We start from the raw sequence: 18984 nt of genomic DNA, 5'->3' as shown, positions 1-18984 counted from the left end.
TTCCCTCCCAGATCCTGCTGTGACAAGCCTTTCCCTGTTACCCAAGTGGAGGATAATGAATGGCTTTAATTTTCAGTAAGGACCAATGAACTTAGTTCCGAAATAGAATGGACTGGTGGTAGGCGACTAGAGTTTAATTGAGGGAGATGGCTGTCTTTCCAAAATTAGGACAGGCGATTGCCTAGAGATTACCTCAGCAACAATATACCAGTCAGTTAGTTGTGGGAGAGAGACAGACAAAGGCATTAATACAGGGAGCACAGTGAAGGGAGTGAGATCTAGTGGAGATGATTTCTTTGAAGAACTGGTGGACTGAGAATAGCTCTGTCCCATATTGTTCAGCCCTCTGTTATTTGGCTCCCCTATTATCACTTATCCCTATCCCACCAGGACTTGCTACTCAGTCCGTATTCTTGTCTTTTTCTGAATTCTTTCCTTCATTTCCTTGTGCCCAGTGTTGTTCTCAATGCTCCAGCATTTCTGTTTGCGTTTTTGATTCAAACTAAGCTTTTCCCCTGCCCCAACCTGTTTCTAAGCTGGCTCACTCTGGGTGTTACAGTGAGCGCTCCCTTCCCTCTTTGTGCACATGCTGTTCTTTATGCCCCACCCCTTGTCTCTGAGGAGCAGAAACTGTGGACTCCTCCAGATTTCTTTGTCATTTATTCTTGCCTTCCAGGCTCTTGCCACATCCTGTCAACTCATTGCCTATGGTATTCTTCTAAAACTGATCTTTCACACTACAATATAGCTGATAAAACATATCCAGTGGTATGCATTACCATCCATCCAATGGGTTAGATTATACTCTACTGTCTAAGTCAATGCATCTTCTCACATCTTAGCCATCACTTTGCTTTGATTAGACTTGATTCCTCCACACCAAGAAATATATTTTGCATTTTGCTCAGAGCACTGCAGCCAAAGTAACTTTTCTGGCACTGTTCCCTGTCATTCTGAAGTCCTCAGGCAGGGAAGCCACTTTGTCCTCCATATCAAATCTCTCTATCTCCATATCAAATTTAAGCTTTTTACTTTTCTGTATTGTTTTTTTAACTTACCCTGGCTGGAGTATTTATTCCCTCTCAAACTCTCTTTAACCCCCCCCCCCCACCCCGCATCCCCAAACTGTTGGGTTGTATGTATTTCTGTAAGCTACACTAATGTTTGAAACATCTCTCACATTCTGTGGATCAAGGATATCAAAATACTTTTCAAATCTCCTTTTAAAACCTGCTTCTTTTGCCCATCTTTCTAGGAGTGCTAATTTTGAGTAATCTACCCACTCACATACCTCATTTTTGAGCCACTTTATCTAGAATATAAGTTCCAGAAGACATCAGACTCTCTAAACTGTTTATTTTGAACCCTGGGGAGCTACACAAACACTGACAAGCCATCCAAAAAAGCATACTTTAGTCTGACTTAAAACCCCAGCCTCAGCTCCTGGATTTGCTAACCTCATTCTGAGCTAAACTTTCATTTCGCTCACACCAATTTTTACTTCTCTGCTGCCAGTGACAGTAAACCTCCTGCCTGTCAGCCTTAAACATTTTATATGTACTTTCAAGCTTTCAGTAAGACAGACAGTGAATCTTGTTGGGAGTCTGTCTGAGCCGGATGGAATAGTCTATCCATTACAATTTTCCAGTTCACTACCAACTGTAGCTCAAAGGTGTATGATGACTCAGGGCTTTCTTTTTTTTCGTCATATGTAAGAAGAACATGACACATGCAAACACAAATATCCCAGACCTTGATGTAGAATTTAATAATAATCATATGCAAAAAATCCTTTATATTTTGCCAGATTTTTTCCCCCCCTTTTCTTTCTGGAAGCGTTTCCTTTGCCTCAATCCCTCACTTTGTAAAGAGGATTGAATGCAACCCTTGGGGCATCATGTGCAGCCTTCCAAAAAGAAAAGCAGTAAAACAAATTGGACAAGCATTAAGAAGTGCAAGTAAAGCAATTCAGTTACACAATGGTGGAATGGTATGTCACAAGGCTGAGGAACAAAGAACCTGCTTCAGAGCTTCTTAGTCAAATCAGGGATTGCAATAAATCTCGCAAGGGGTTTAATAATACAATCATGCTTTTTTGTGTGTTATCTATGGATTTTGTTGGTTTAATAAATGTGGTAGGGGATCTGCTCTACTGAACCTCCTGGAATACAGACGTTGCAGTGGCAGGCAAAACTGCATGACTGATTTGGAAACATTATAGGATAAATATAATGCAGTTGACATTTCTGATAGCCATCAGTTCCTCTGCAAATAAGCAACTTTTCTTGAGTTGTTGGGGCATAGCACTCAAGCATACGCAGAGTACAATACAAAGAGGACCGTGTTGCTACATCTCTGCACATCTATAGATAAAAGCAATTTCACTGCACTGATTACATAAGGCTAGATCATTAACTCAGAATGACCACACTTAAGAGTAAAATAACTCCATAGGGCCCTTTAACATATTGGTTTGAGGAGAAAATAGTTCATGAATGTAAACAATAATCTCTGAAGTCAGGACAAAGGGCAAATCACTAGTATTATCAAAAAGCAATGAAGAAAGTGGGTTGAATACAAAATGATTCTCCACAGTGACCTTGCATGCATGTGGGATGAAGAAGTTATGGGACTGGTGAAAAATCTCCCCCGAAAAATTTTCCTTTGAAAAAGAGAAGGATAAGGAAGAAAATCTTACTTTGACTCACTTTTTCTTTTTGGGAAAAGCTACATTGACACCACAACTGAGAGATGCATAAAAAAATTCAACGCGTTTTTTTTGGCTTTAAGGACTTGGCACATTAAGAGCAGACTCGTATTATTGAAGGTCATTTTGGTTTTACTTTTTAAAACAACAATTTTAAAAATTCTGACATGTGATGTAACTTTTGCAGGGGAAAGCAGCATGTTATTATGTGAAAGTCAGTGTTGGTCTTTACACAGCTTTCACACCTTTGCAGGTTCTGTAAAGAGCAGCTTCTTCAATACTGTGAAGGGGTGTCACTGTATATTTTAGCTCACTGTCTTTTCAATGCTGTATCAGTTTACAGAGTCAAAAGAAATATGGATTCATATTGCTATGTAAAGCTACATATGTATATGTGTAAACAAATATGTATTTAGGGATTTGGGATCTGGAAAGAGAGAATGATGAAACCAATACATCTCATTTATAGAAGAAAAAAGGTTGAAATTCATGCATTTATATTAAGCATTACATTTAGCTGCTTAATGATGGCTTTATGAAACCAATTACATTTATACCATTCTGATATCTATTTAATTGTGCATGAATAATGGAGGCATGAAATTTTTGAGCAAAACTATGATTTCAGAATTGAATGTTGAGATTAAGCCTTTTTTTTTAAATCAGAGTCTTAGTTTTGAGTAATAGTGAATATTCTGTTCAAATGTCTTAATGAACATCGGGGGTCTCACTGTGGAAAGTTCTAAATCTATTTATCAAAAAAAGATTACTACCATCACCTACACCCAAGGCAAAATTTACCGTTTTCATCACAAGTTTCAGCTGCATAATGTTCCATAATGCAATGTTACAGGCTTGAAAGAGCTGAAGAAAGAAACAGTTCTAGGAAAACGTAAAGAATTCTGTCTGCATATATGAGTCTGTGAACGTTTTTATTCTAAAAGCTTAAAATACAAGTATGCCGAACAGTACCTTCCGACAGACTGGTTGGAAGAAGGAGTTTTGGGAGCAGGTTGAAGGCTGGTGAGTGCGTCCGCACTGCCATCTGCTGTCAGCCAGTGCGTCTGTGCCTTCTCCGGGGACCTAGCAGCTGTGGTGGGTTGCACTGTAATTGCAGTGTCCTCTTTGGTTCCTTAAGCTGGTATGAGTATGTAAACAAATTTCATGAAGGAATAAGCAGTATTACAACTGTACCTCGCCTTCAGCTGCTTCAAGGGCTCTATTTGCAAAACACTAGTGTTGTAATGACTTCATACGAAACCAAAACAAGAAAAATGCAAGTGTTTTCTTCTGAGTGGTAGCTAAACTGAGCTCTTCTCTTTCTGTACATTAGCATCAGTCCTGTGTGCCTGCAGTCTCAGCTTTATGATTCCCTCAACTTCTGTTCCTGATCTAAAAATGAAATGATCTAATGAAAACTGCTTGGGAGAAGACAGAATATACCAGCAAACATAGTTGCGAGTCAGTGCCCTAACACGTGGTGACTTTGGTCAGGCTGCTTAGACCCAAGATGAGAGAACTGTGTAGTACTGCAGTGTGATCAGCAAATATGGTGCATGCAGTAATTCTGTGACTAAGATGACACTTATTCATTCCAAAGTTTTCCCAAGGAAAATTTCAGTGTGTGCAACTGTGGTGCATCTCTATATGTTATCCCAGGAGCTGCCAGTGGCTTTAAGTGCTCCAAGCCTAACTACTTCAAATTTCATAGTCAGACTAGCTCATACCATTCTCTAAGTATCAATATTTGATCTATCCAGTGATCCTGTGATCAGTATTTAAAGAATGTATTGTTTTGCATAGCAATAGGTATATTGTGAGGGGAAAAAAACTACAACAACAACAAAAAAAACAAGCTATGCATATCTCATGGTCTGTTCTAAAACAGGACAATCTCTCATTTCTGCACAAATTGTTAGGGTATTTTCTGAGAGTCTACTGCAATCCGCTGACACACAGTAGACACCACTGTTGTCACTGGTGTGGGAGGGGAAGCGTTTGGAGAACCATGGTCCTTTTATATCCAGGTAGGTTCATCTACTGCACAACCTTCTGGTAGCCTTTATCTAATAAGATCAGAAGCAAGCCAAATCCCATTTTATGCATTGCTGCATTGTGGTATAGAATGCTGTCCTGAATTTAATTTTAAATCTCTTCCAAAACAAAGCAAACAGGCTGCCCAACTGTGTGGATGTAGCTGCAAAATTGATACTGCTAAGTAACGTCTTCAGCACTGGATGCTTGCAGGAAACTTAAAGGTCAAATTCAAATTTCATTTTTGTAACAAAATTTAAAGTTTATAAAAGAAACTTTAGAATTTTTTAACTCTTCAGAATATTGTTCTGCAACAAAATAAATGGAGTACCGGAAATATATTAATAACCGTTAACATAAATTTGATTCACATTTAAAAAAGAAAACAAGGGTGGAATGCTCTGTATTCTACTAGGGAGAAAATGAATTATCTTACAGAAAATTTGTTTATGTTTCTGAAAGTGCACTCATAATAGTTCACGTGACTTTGAGCACACTTAGCTAGAAACACATTGTTAATGCTATTAGAGTATGGACAGGTTTTGTTCTTTTCCTATGCATAGAATTAGCCTAAGGATAGAATTTGACTTCTAGAGGTAAAATTTATCTTCTTGATAACGTTTATTTTCATAACACACGAAGGAGCAGGAAAATGTTACTGTAATCTAAGAGGGCTTTTTGAACTTCAAGATGATAAATCCTTTGCATTTCTGCCCATCCTTAAATAAATGTAGACTGACAGGCCTGGTCACTTAACCAAATACACACACACACACACACACACACACACAGACACACACACACACACACACGTGTGTGTGTGTATATATATATGTGTGTGTGTGTGTGTATATAGTTTGTTTGTTTGTTTGTTTGTTTGCTTTGTGCAACATATGAGTATGTCCTTTTTCTTAATATAGTGATTTTAAAATCATGTTGTATATAACCAGTGTCTGTTCACTAACATTCACCTTGGTTCTATATGGACTATACCTGGATTCTATATGGACTATACCCAGCAGTTTAGTGTTTGCATTACTAATACTTGATGTATGTACCTCCCTGTTCTCTAGATTCCAAATGACTTATTCTTTACACAGTTAGATATATTTAATCAATTTAACAGAGCATCTATGGATTGAATTTTGCACTTAGAAGGGTTTTTTACGTTTTTTGTCCTAAAAATTCTCAATATGACATAGAAATTAGTCTACAGAACTCATCCTTGGGCCTATTTTCTGTTGGTTTAGCTATTCAGTACTTTTAAAAACGCTGGTATGAGTAAGTCCATGCTTTAAATATAGGGTTTAACCATTGCACATGCAGTGCCATGCAGTGCTATTTGCTACTTTACATTGGTTAGCAGAGCTTTAAGGTTTCTATTCATATATGTATTCACTGTATTACATTTCATAGACAAATCAGACATTGTTATGGGCAATAGCCATAATGCTTTTGTATTTAAAGCAAATAAGAATATAAGTGAAAAGTTTTTAATCTACTTTTCAGTTCAGAATCCCTCGGAATTTTGGCAGTCTGATCTGGAATCTCTTTTGGTTTTATTTATTTATTTATTTATTTATTTAATTTATGGCCGTATCTTGTTTAAACACAGCTTAATGCTTATGATTTGATTGCTGAGAATGCGATTTGTCTTGCTTAACTGTAGCTGCTTAGATGTGTCCAGTCTAAGGTAGTGATCAATCTCTCATCTAAACTCAGTGGAGAAAATGGCTCCTCCAGAGAGACTCATTCCACTGTGGTGCAGACGTCTAAGGCTGATGGATGGTCCACAGGCTTAGTGCTGGGATAAGCACCCACTTGCATCCTCTGTGCAGGGAGGGTCAACCTCATATGCCCCCCTTAGTTCTGATATCCAGGCTTTTCTAACTGGTGAGGATATAGGGTCATACAATATCTTCTTCCTCTATTTGGAAGGAAATCCAGATGCACAGGTAAAGGATGCATCTTCTGCCATCGAGTTGGGATGTGATGAAGTTGTACATGGGGAACTGGATTGCTGGTGCACATAATGGACCAATGGCAGGACCACATAGTTTCATCTCAGCATGAAATGACTAAGAGGAATCATGCTTTTTATTTATTGACAAAGAAGAGTGCCTAAATTATAATTAGGACTACATGTTTAACCTGAAGATGACCATGTTTAGATGAAATGAAATCCATATGTTCTATAAATGCTTGAAGGGATTTGATAAATCTGAAGGTAAGTTGATGTATGATCATAATTATTAGATAGTTGAACATTTATTGTAACACTGGTTTTCTTTCACAGGTGACACTGCCGTATGCCCTTCTTCACATGAGACACCACTTGAAATATTTTGATAAAATGAGATGCTTGCGGAAACGATCAGCAGTATCATTCTTAGGAGTCCTTGTCATTTGCTTGCTGTTCATGAACTTATATATTGAAGATGGTTATGTTTTGGTAAGTTTCTTAGACACTGGAACAAACAAATAGAACAGGATACATCCTCAGTGAAGCAGCTGAGATCATAATTCCTGTAATTTCCCACAGCTAGTGTACCATTGGCAGTGGAGTTTCCTCAAAACATGCCCTTTATGACCAATCCATCTTATCATTATATACAATACACAGAGTGTGGCAGTAAGTTCCTAACAGTCCTTTTTACAGAAGTAAAATATAGCATTATTTATTGCAAGTATGGGAGAATAGGTAATGAATGTAGAAAAACACTCAGCTATCTCTATTAGATATCTTCCTTTGAGTCAAAACATTTTCTGTATTTCGCATGCTTCTGAATTTCTCTCAATTTTAATGATAAAATTATCTACATCTGGAATATTCACATGACTAGGAGCTCCATTTTCAGTCCAGACTGCAAATACCTCACCTGTGAATATTGTATTAAGCAAGATTATAAAAATATAGTTATAGAAGAGAATTTACACCACTTACCATATTATTTTAAGCTCCTTGCATGAATAAGTTCTTTTCAGTGCTTTTATTCTGTGTTTTTGTCATGTTCTGTGTTCCAGATTGAAGTCTGGCAAGTTCAGTACTACAAAGTTAAGAATTCGATCTAAATGGTGTATAGTGTTATCTTATGATTTTAACAAAGATTTATTGAAAGATCTGAGTTAGGATTCTCAATAATAGGCTATCAACAAGGTACTATAACCCTGCAGTTTATATATAACCTATAGGAGTATCACTGCTGAATACCAAGGAGGTTCTCTTGTATTGGTTAATGTGTTGAACTTCCAGGCCATTGAAAGTTGAACTGGGCCCAGTAAAAAGATATGGTTGCTTAATAACTGGAACTTGCAAATAGTCAAATGACTAAATTACATATGCAAAACTGTGATAAGATTAGACAGTACTTTTTCTAGATCTTGAATTGAACTACTGACTGGCTTTCTGATCCTCTGTATCACCCTCTTATGTGCCTGACATATCTAATTGGGGCAATATGGACTTTCCCATACTCTGGAAGGTGAAGTTTGATTTCAGTTGGGTCTGAAAAGCAGCATCATAATGTAAGAAATGCATAATACGTAAATAGTAAAATCCTTAAATGAATTTAGCAGAATGATAGATAACTTGACCTGAAACAAATATATTTTACTCGTAACATTATTTCTAACAATATTGTCTAAATTGTAAATATTATTAAGGCTATCCTAGTGTTTCTTAAATAATTCAAAAGAAAATCCATGCTTTTATCATATTACTCCATTACAGATATGTTGCTTTCTCTAACAGTACTTGCACTAAGGTTTTGCACCATGTTTTATTAATTCATCATTTCTTAGTTGTGATCAAATTTGACCTGACTTACCACATATATTTTTCCCAATGGCATTCTCCCTGCTTCTTCTTCTATCACTGATTGCTTCAAAGTCTCCCAGATGTTTCTGAAAGTGCTTTTATTATCACTGCTAATGGTGTTCCTCTTGATTTGTTTTTTAAATCTTTTCCCATCCTGTTTGCCAGCTCCCCAGCTGGCTCCATGTCTTATTCCTAATTTGCTCTTTTTTTCCTGTTTTAGAATTCACTTTCTTTCACTGCTTCTCTCATCACAGTTCTGGCATGTTTGCGTTCATGTAGCTCTCAGCCAAGTCTCTTGCCAAATCTCCTGACAGTTCTCCCAGATCTCTTGATACCTTTACGGTCCATCAAGCATTTTTCAAATGTTTTAGGGTGTTGAATTTTTAGTTTATTTATTTATTTTTACTTTCAACTTCCCTGACCATGTCTGACAGCTCTGTTACCCTGCCTGGTGTGTTTCCTCTACTAAGGTAAAAGATAAGCAGTTTCAGTGTCAGTGGCGAGGAGATGTATTCTCGAGTACGCCCTTCAGGGACAGCAGGCTATCCCCTCCAAAAAAAGGAAATTTGAAAGTCTTCAGAGCCCTGAAGGCCCTCTGACTTTCTAACCACAATTAGTCTCCTGCTGGAATATCTGGTAATGCAAAGAAGAAGGGTGTACTTAGCCCCAGAGCTTCTCTTCCCGGTCTCAGACAACAAACCGTACAAAGGGATGGGGGGGGGCTGGCATCTCTTTCTCCAGATGTGAGATGAAATGCATAGCTTTTTCAGGAAAATCAGGCTGAAAAAGTGAGATGCATTGTGGCAAATCTTCAGAAGAGAGAGGAGAACTTTCTCTTTTCATTTAGAAACTCTCACACGTCTCAGGTATCCTTTCAGTCTTTCCTACAGGGCATTTGTTGTGGGACTGGAAAGTAAGGGTTCACAGGGGAAAATTTCTTAAGTATCTTTGGTAGATGGTATGTAGTGCTGCTGTAGGTATGTGAGCAGGGCAGCTTAGGATGCTTCCTCTGCAGTGCGCGTTATCACATTTGATCAAACATTTTGAAGACATACTGAATTAATATAAGCTAGATCATTACTTCTATATAATTGGCAGTGATTTTTCATGCATATTCTGACTTGTAAGTGAAGGGTAAGTGCAGCATGCTTTCCTAACACTTCTATGAGTACTAATTATTTTGGGCTATATGAAAACAGTAGCAGCATTGTAGGTGACACAGCAACTTTAGTGGAGCAGAATATCTCTGTAAAGGATGGAGCACTCCTAGCCCCTGCAACACCCTCAGGAGCTTCCCAAATTCCAGAAAACAACAGAATATAAGTTAGTAGTTAATTAATAGAGGAAATCAAGAACTAAGATAGAAAAAATTAGAGAAGAGAGCTAAAGAAAGCTGATCAAGTGTTTCAGCTTCATGGACCTCTGCACAGTAATCAGAGAGAGAAAAATGAGGTTTTTTAAATGTATGGAAAATTCTATATTTTAGTTTTGTTTTCCATTCTAAAAAGGAATAAAAACAAACAAACAAGCAAAAAAAAAGGAGTTATTACCCACAAAAGGCATTTCTTAAAAAGGAAAAGAAAAGAAAAATATTTGTGATCAGTTCAAACATTTTTTTTATTAAAATCAAAACACTTTGTCCTGACATTCTCTTTTTCTAAACATTTTATAATTTTTTATATAGAAAAACCTCAACAACATGGGTTTCCAGTCTTTTGTTGGCCATTGACTGACATTTTAGTCTGGAATCTGATCAACATAAACCTTCATCTCATAAGCAAATGCAAACTAGCGTAGGAGCACTAGAAAGAAATTATTCAGAGAGACCTTACGGATCAAGAGAGCATAATAGAGCAGGTAGACGCCCTTGAATGTTAGCCAAAGATCTTGACTGAGCTCAGAAGTGGATTATTTACTACTGCTACGGAAGAAAAATAATGAACTTGGAATGAACCTAGGATCGTTTACAGGAATGTTTCTTTGTACCATAAAATACATGTCTTGATACGTTTTTGCTTTTGAATATTTATACAGTAAAAAATGAATGCTGTTTCTATTTGAATGGTTGCTCTTGTTAGCAGCAGCACTGTTTACTGCACAGCGCTCTCATTTAATGACAGGTTGGGAAGTTTTTAATGTATTAACATGTTGAAGCAGATGAAAGAAACTCATTTGTACAGTGGCCTGTCGTCAGAGACTTGCATCAAACAGTGTAAATTAAATGAGCATTCTTACCTTTAACTTCAGTCCCATGACACTGCAACCTGTTGGATATTTTCTCCTTGCTGAAGGGCTGAGGGACAGATTTTTCTTGAGACTTCTGTGAGCTTAATGATAGGGCAGTGCTGACAGCCTCCCCATTCCCTAAGCAACTTCACTGCAACTGGCGTAGTCTCTAGGAAGACAAAAGACAGGGAGAGGAGGCCTGGCGATAAACTTACCTTTTTCTATACCACCAGTGTTGCCAAATCTAGTGAAGGCTTTGGCTATCCGGATAAGCACGTGCACTTCTGCTCATTAATTTAATTTGGAAAGTGGCAGTTTGCTACTCAGGAAAGAGGCAAAATGAGCCAGATGTCAGGGCACAGTTTCATGTTTCCTTTGCAACAGCTATTTTTTAACATCACTAAAAACACTTTCAAAAAATCTTCCCCACTGCACCATCTATGAAGATTATGTCGTCCGATGCTGAATGATGCTCTGCTATCCTTATATTGAACACTGCAATATTTTTTGGCATCAATTTGATGTTCTCAGTCCTTCCAGAAAATAGGATTTCCAGAGCCTTTGTCCAAAATTTTTTTCTTTTCCTCTTACCGTAATCTGAAGGGTTATGGTAGATTTCCTGTAACCAAAAATGTATGATATTCAGTAATGGGTTTTAAAAAAAATGAGGAGTCATCTACATGCTTTCAAGAAAGCTGACACTGAAAAATGTTATTCTTGGAAACCTGCCTGTCCCTGTTTTCTCTCTGGCTGGCATTCACAAATGTGTTTCTCTCTGTCTCTTTCCCTCTCCTATTCTTTTTGTTTTCTCACTAATAGGAAGGGGACAAGCAATTAATCAGAGAAACAGCCACGCACCAGCTTAACCCAGAGCGCTATGTTCACACTTTTAAAGATTTGTCCAATTTCTCAGGATCTATAAACATTTCCTATCGCTACCTAGCTGGCACGCCTTTGCCAAGGAAAAGTAAGTAACTGCAATCTGAATGTTATGAAATGAGGTAATTAAAAAATGGGTGAAATCTATATAGTTCCTGTGGTATTTCTGTGCAGGAGGGGCTCAGCTAAACAGTGAAGGTCTTGGAAAGCTTAGTGGCACAGCTGTCTCTGGATGGCAGTCCATGGGTAGATGCAAAATTCAGCCCTAGCAGTGAATGACACCCAGCCTGTTCACTTTCTGACCACTTGCCTGACTCATGGTCTTCCCACAAACAGCCCCTGTACGGCCTGTGTCTACGCTTTGTAGATCACCCCTTGGCTAATATTCAGGCAGCAGGAGCTATGCATGCTCTGGTGGTGCTCAATAGCCTTCTGAGACCGCAGTCTCAGCCTCTGCCTATACAATAAGTAAATCCAGTTGAAGGTACCTTTGGGACCGGGCAAGGTAGATATGTCCTTCTGGTCCTCTGTTGTGTCATTCCAGCAGCTGTGGATGGACCTCATTATTCCTTTAGCTGTGATGATGGGGGAGAGGAATTGTGATGTTAAGGGGGTGATAGAGGAGGTTTTTGTCTCCAAGCCACCTGCAAAAGGAACAGCTCATTATTTTGACTTCAGGCAGGATTCAAGACTTTCAGCCTGTTGTAAAGGATGGCCATACCTAGCTTTTAGGCAGGTGTCCTTTTAGTTCCAAATCAATTACTTCACAAACATAAACAAGACTCAGAAGTCCGACACCGATGATAAAATAAGACCATCCGTGAGCTGTTGATCTTCATAGAAGATCTCCGAAAATTGAGACATATTAACAAACATCTGGAAGAACTGGTTTGGGCTGCTGGTAATAATGCAGTGGTAGTGACTCCAAAACAGCATATATAAAAATTAGCCCCATATAATTAAGATGTAGCCCTTCCCAAGAAAACGTTAACAGCATTAAAAATTACTTACAGAAATAAAGATATGCAGTAGTATGCTCTCTTCCAGTTTAAAATGGTATCTAAATTATTGCTTGCAAGAGGGAGTTCCCTGTACATTGCTCATTGAGTCCTGAAAGGAGGTTAGGAGAAGAAATATTATTAGCAAGGAAAAATTGGACAAATTCAGTTAAAGATGAAAATGCAAGAAGAAATTATCCATGCAACATTTATAAAATGTTAGGTGTAAGTTAGGTGTAAGTGTAGTCTTGTACAGTCCTTAAAATTATCAAAGTTTGACAATTAATCTTTAGCTCACATTTTTGTGCTGTATTTCACAGTTAAGTTAAAAATATTGTGTGAATCATAACTCACAATCCCCTTTCTTTTAGCAGATTTTATAGCCTTCAGCATTGTCTAAATGGATTTTTCCTCTACCAGGCATATATGTGCACATTGCTTTGGCTTTTGTCCATCTCACACCATTCCTTGCAGTTAACAAATGAATGTTCAATGCAATAGTCTCCATATGTCTATTTGCTTGCAATACAATTCTTCTTTCATGAAAAGGCAATAAATATCCTTTGTTGCATACAGTTTAATAAGTTCACATACCAGACTTCTCAGACTTCACCATTCAAAGGGTTTATTTAATATAAGTACCGCCCCAGAGGGGAGCTTTGTGGCTAGATGGTTTCCAATGTCAAATACTCAGTTTATGTTTGACTTCTCTTTTGTACAGGGTATCTTACAATTGGGCTGTCCTCTGTGAAACGGAAAAAGGGAAATTACTTGCTTGAGACTATCAAGTCCATATTTGAGCAGTCAAGTTATGAGGAACTTAAAGAAATTGCAGTGGTAGTGCAGCTAGCGGATTTTGATTCAGCCTGGTGCGAAGGAATGGTCCAGGATATTTCACAGAAATTTGCTCATCACATAATTGCGGGCAGATTAATAGTTATTCACGTCCCTGAGGAGTACTATCCAGTTCTGGATGGCCTCAAGAGAAATTACAATGACCCAGAAGACCGGGTGAAGTTTCGATCCAAACAAAATGTAGATTATGCTTTCCTGCTTAACTTTTGTGCTAATCTTTCTGACTATTATGTGATGTTAGAAGACGATGTTCGCTGCTCAAAGAACTTTTTGACTGCTGTTAAGAAAGTAATTACCTCACGAGAAGGATCCTATTGGGTGACTTTGGAATTCTCCAAATTGGGGTATATTGGAAAGCTTTACCATTCCCATGACCTCCCACGCTTGGCCCATTTTTTGTTGATGTTTTACCAAGAAATGCCTTGTGATTGGCTCCTGATCCACTTTCGTGGGCTGCTAGCTCAAAAGGAAGTGATACGTTTTAAGCCATCTCTGTTTCAGCACATGGGGTACTACTCATCTTACAAAGGAGCTGAAAACAAGCTAAAGGACGATGATTTTGAAGAGGAATCATTTGATATCCCTGATAACCCACCTGCAAATCTGCAAACCAACATGAATGTATTTGAAAACTATGAGGCAAGCAAGGCTTACAGCAGCATTGATGAGTACTTCTGGGGCAAAGCTCCTTCTACTGGAGACTTCTATGGGATTGTATTTGAAAAGCCCATTAAAATCAGTAAAATTAAAGTTGTCACTGGAACTGAAGACCGGCAAAATGACATTTTGCATCATGGGGCCTTGGAAGTGGGGGAAAAGATTGTAGGGAGTAAAAAAGGGAGGCAATGTACTACTTACCTGAGACTAGGGGAATTCAGAAATGGAAACTTTGAAATAACAGATGTAGAGCACAAAGTTCTGTTTGATATTAACTGCATGAGAATACTTGTTACCAAAAGTCAAAAAGAATGGCTGATCATTAGGAGCATTAGCATTTGGACTTCTCAAACACCAAATCAGTAAAGCAAAGCCACCTGAGGAGGTATAGAATGAGTATGATCACCCGGTTCCCAGTTGGTGCCATTCCTCAGAAAAACTGACTGACTTCCAGGTCTTTACTGAGGACGCAGAAATTCTGAGGAAATCATAAAACAAACAAAGCAATTTATTTTTTACTAGACTGGTCAGGCAATATACAAACACTCATTTGTTGAAAAGTTTGAATTTTATAGGAAATGCAAAGTTCTCAAACCTCTCTTGAGATCTTGAACCCCTTTTTTATTATCATTGCTCTTTTAGGGAGATCTGCTGGACAAAACAAAACAAAATAAAACATCCTTATCATTACCAAAAGGTTTAAAGCTATGACTGGTATGTTGTGAAAAGAAAGTGGATTCCAGCTTATGCACACATAAATGTAAAACTTTATGCATTTGTACAGTGGTTGGTGATGTATTTCTCTTAAAGGCAGTTGTGATAAGGAAGTTCATCCTGAAACTGGCAGTTATATTCGGAACACTATAAGAAAATAGTGTGGCTAATCATTGCATCTTCTTTTCAAAAGGGAATGTATGTAAAATTATAAATCTGACATGACAACTATGTAAAAAATAGATAATTGTATCTATTATTCTGTCTCAACAAATATGCTTTACTTCTCTTCCTGAGTGTTTTCTCTGAAGTGAGGCACTACTTGGATTCAGTGTTACTTAGGGGCCCAATTTACTCTCCTTGTTCAGACAAAATGCCTCATAGTAAGCAAGCATTCTGCTTGAATATGGATGTCACTATCAAATCCAGGCATGTCAAGGACAACACTGTTCTCTTAGATGCACATCTTAACAGATCTCAGCTTCAACATTTTCAGTTCTCCCAACATATACAGAACTCCCCGTGAGAAATAGCCAAACAGCTGAATACTTCAGCATACTTTTCGGAGTACCATTATTCCTTCTGTATTTTATGTCCAATCCATAAATGATACAAGTGCAAAGTGTACCAGGTTAAGCAATTGGAAATGAAGGTAATCATCACTCTTTCCTGGCTGATCTCTGGGCAACAGCGCTGTGAAAAATCTTCCCCATAGTATGCAAAATGTAAAATCTTGATTTAATGAAAATTCGATGTTTCTGAATTAGTTGTAATTTCTTCCATAGTTTTCTAGTTCTGATCATGTTAATTTCATATTAACATTTTTCCATTTTTCCACTGCCTCTGGTTATTTTCTGTAAGTTTATTTTGCCTGGCTTGAGCCAATAAGCTGAAAAGTTCCCTTAGTCCTAATGATTTCCGTGTCAGCTCTGAGCTTTTAGTGTATCACAGAGGGAGGTTATATAGCTATATGATTTATATTATACACATACATTTGGGTTAGCATAATCTATAACATTTTTTTCTTTAAGAAATCCTCCAGACTCTTTCAGTAGATACTGCGAAATCCATAAGTGTCGTGTGACACAGATGAACATATTACTGATCTCATGAATACTGTGGTTATCACCTAATTGCATGTATGGGTTTTAGTTAAACCTGGAGGCAAGGATTAAATTTCAAGAATGCCTGCACTGACCAAGAGTGAACTAAGTACTGTGCTCTGTACACCCAAACCTGATGTGGCTATTTCACAAGGGTAAATTTTTCAAAAGTCTACACAAAACAGCAGTCTAATTGCTTTTCCTGACTCATAAATCCTGCTAAATTCAGATCGAGGTTTGGCAAATCCCGCTATACAGAGGTAGCATACATTTTAAAATAAATCTTCTAGTAAATGCTTCCACGAAATTCAAAAAAGTATCCTCTTCTGAAGGAAGAGTCTTTGTTTCTTTGTTCCTTAATACCCCTCTTAATCTCTAATTTTGGTAAAGATAAGATATCTTAAAAGGAATGTAGATGTTCAAGCTGAAAAGAAATATATTGCTTTTTTAATGAAAAGTATAGGCTAAAATGGCTATAAATACATATGAACGATATGCTCGTTAAGAGCAACCAGTTAGGTGATAGTTATTCATTAGTCAACACTACTTTTTAAATGAACTGCCATTCTTTTTTTATTTTTCCTTTGCTTGATCATTAACTGTTAGTGTGAAAGCAAATATAACTAAGAATATAGAAATTACCTTTCTTTTTATTCAAAAAAGCAGCGTTTCCAAACCTGTCTTCTGACTTGACATGGAAGATATACACTATCCCAAGGCTTAAAATGTTCATATAATCAAAACCATACACAGCATGAATGGTTAGAACAAATTAAGCGCTCTCAACATAAGCCTGAAATAATTTAAATGGTATTTTTGAACTGTAAATAAAAAAAATCAGTTCAGCTGTGCAAAGACATTTCTCACTAATGAAATATGTTTTTGCTGTGTTTATAGTAAACAAGCTAATTTGCAATTATGTTCTACATAACAGTCCTTCAGAAGGGAAATTTCAGACTGGAATCTAGACACTGGCATTCAGACTTGCTGTTCGCAGCTGGGAGGAGCTCAATGCGTCAGCTGAGCAGGGAGCTGCTTGGTGCAGCCCCTTGGACATGTCGAGTCCCAGGACACAGGAGACTGAACTCCTGTGATTATGACCTATAGTCCTCTGCTGAATGCAGCAAGACTCAAATTGCCTACAACCAATTCCTCTCAGAGCTGAATGCAACTGCTTTACCTTTGAAAACAGCAGTAGTAGGCAGTCCCATCTGCTGTACCAGCTTAGAAGTGAATGTTCTTGTATGGTTTCAGGCTGTTTCCAGTCTGAGAGGGTCAAACTCACAAACGCCACGAGTATGCCCTCAAAGTTAGCTTTTCATGAGTGGATGCCAGAATGTGCTGGGAATGAGAGACACTCGCTACTCATGTTTTTGAATTTGAGCTGGTTTGCAAAAAAATTGTTAAAGAAAAAGAAGCCAGAATGTGGTTCTGTAGTCTGGTAGTTTGAGTACTCACCCAACTGTTCAGATTCCAGTTCCCACTCCACTGAATATATATTTTGTCCAAGTCATCCTTATGAAAATGGATGCCAAATTTTGTAAAATAGAAAAAAAATAATGCCATAAGTTAATGGTAACTGTTTTTCAGACAAATTTCAGAAAAAGATCAAAGAAGATGATAGCTTCTTACTATGTGTTGGTAAAAGTGACCATCCTTCAGAATGGGGAATATTTAATCAGAAGTGTCTATGTTCACTGATACTTCCCAATACTTTTGGAGTTTCTTTTTTAATAACACTACCGATGAAGAAAAGACTGGCAGCATCACAAAGATCTACCTGTTCACTAGTGTACAGTTGTTTCTGTTTCTATTAGTATGTATTTGTTGTGTTCATTTGCGGAGTGAACGTGAATATTTTCATACTGAAATTCCAATATGGAACCATTTAAAAGCATTATACTGTGGTCTGAACACTCATGGATCTATTCTTTGCTGAATAGGCGTATATAGTTCCTATTGGCACTGTTTGGAAGTCCTTACTGTACAATGTCCCTGGGCTTTTTTTCTTTTTTTTCTTTTAACTGAAAGCCAGTTTTTCTTCTATCTTTCTTCATATAGTGTAATCCCTTTGACTTTGAGACCTCTTGGGAAGTAAAATATTACTCACTGTGAGTTAAAAGAAGAAGAACTGAGCCCTTAATTTAGTGCAGGATACTTTACAAACCCAAAAGATTGTAGCTGTCAGGCAACACAATTTTATCATATCTTCTTTGTACTATATTTACCATGATGAAGAGAATTTGCTAAGGTGCTATATGAATGTATTGTGTTTACATCAATGTATTCTAACATGATACTGTTTTACTATCTGCTCAGTATTTTCTTGTTAGGCATTAATGTTTTTGCTTTTTTTAAGAAAAATTGGGATCCTGTTCTTTATTGAATTATTAAAAGAGAAATAAACAGCAAATTGTAACAATTTAGAAAATATTTCATCTTGGAAAACCATGAAAGAAAACAAAACATGGCAAGGATCCTCCAAATTGGAGATGCAACTGGTTTTCATTGTGAAGCATTTCAGAGATTCTGATAGAAATGATATTACTTACTGCTTTCATCTCATGTTAACGTTGCAGTTTTATGTTAAGCAATAATTTGATAAGTGTTAAATTATCAATACTAATACAGATCATGTAATATGAGCTGAAGAAAAGTGCTACATCCTCAAATGGCACAACATAACGGTTTCCAAAAAAACAGGTGGAAAATATAGATGAATTACGATGAAAACAAATTAAGTAATTTCATTGTCATATTGTTTACATTAAGAGAAGTCAATTGTAGTGTCTCCACTGCTCTACCAGCTTTTCAGATAAAGTAGGACAAGGGGCTTAATCCGGCCCTTGGAGATGAAAACTATAAAAATTCTGTTCCCTTTAGTGGAAGCAAAATTGGCCTATATAACATAAAAGTCTAGAAGTGTTGATTTCATAAAATAATTCCTTTTGGGTATATCTATCTTTTCCATTTTTCCTTTTAGCTATCCTGGAA

At 37.3% G+C, this 18984-nt stretch overlaps 1 protein-coding gene across 3 annotated transcripts in view; it reads left to right on the top strand.

The window, feature by feature from the left end:
• The window catches only part of MGAT4C (MGAT4 family member C), a 439229-nt gene extending 420536 nt beyond the window's left edge, over window positions 1–18693 (top strand). For all 3 annotated transcript variants that reach the window (XM_009674575.2, XM_068936614.1, XM_009674577.2), the window contains 3 exons: window positions 7038–7193; window positions 11604–11751; window positions 13383–18693. In XM_009674575.2, coding sequence (XP_009672870.1) covers window positions 7065–7193; window positions 11604–11751; window positions 13383–14539 — 1434 coding nt within the window. In that variant the 5' untranslated portion in view covers window positions 7038–7064 and the 3' untranslated portion in view covers window positions 14540–18693. The remainder of the gene's footprint in view (window positions 1–7037; window positions 7194–11603; window positions 11752–13382) is intronic.
• The last annotated feature ends 291 nt before the right edge of the window (window positions 18694–18984 follow it).

The sequence above is a fragment of the Struthio camelus genome, chromosome 1, assembly GCF_040807025.1.
Source record: "Struthio camelus isolate bStrCam1 chromosome 1, bStrCam1.hap1, whole genome shotgun sequence".
NCBI classification, from domain to species: Eukaryota; Metazoa; Chordata; class Aves; order Struthioniformes; family Struthionidae; genus Struthio; species Struthio camelus.
The sequence above is the reverse complement of the archived record's forward strand: the minus strand, read 5'-3'. Positions and strand labels throughout refer to the sequence as shown.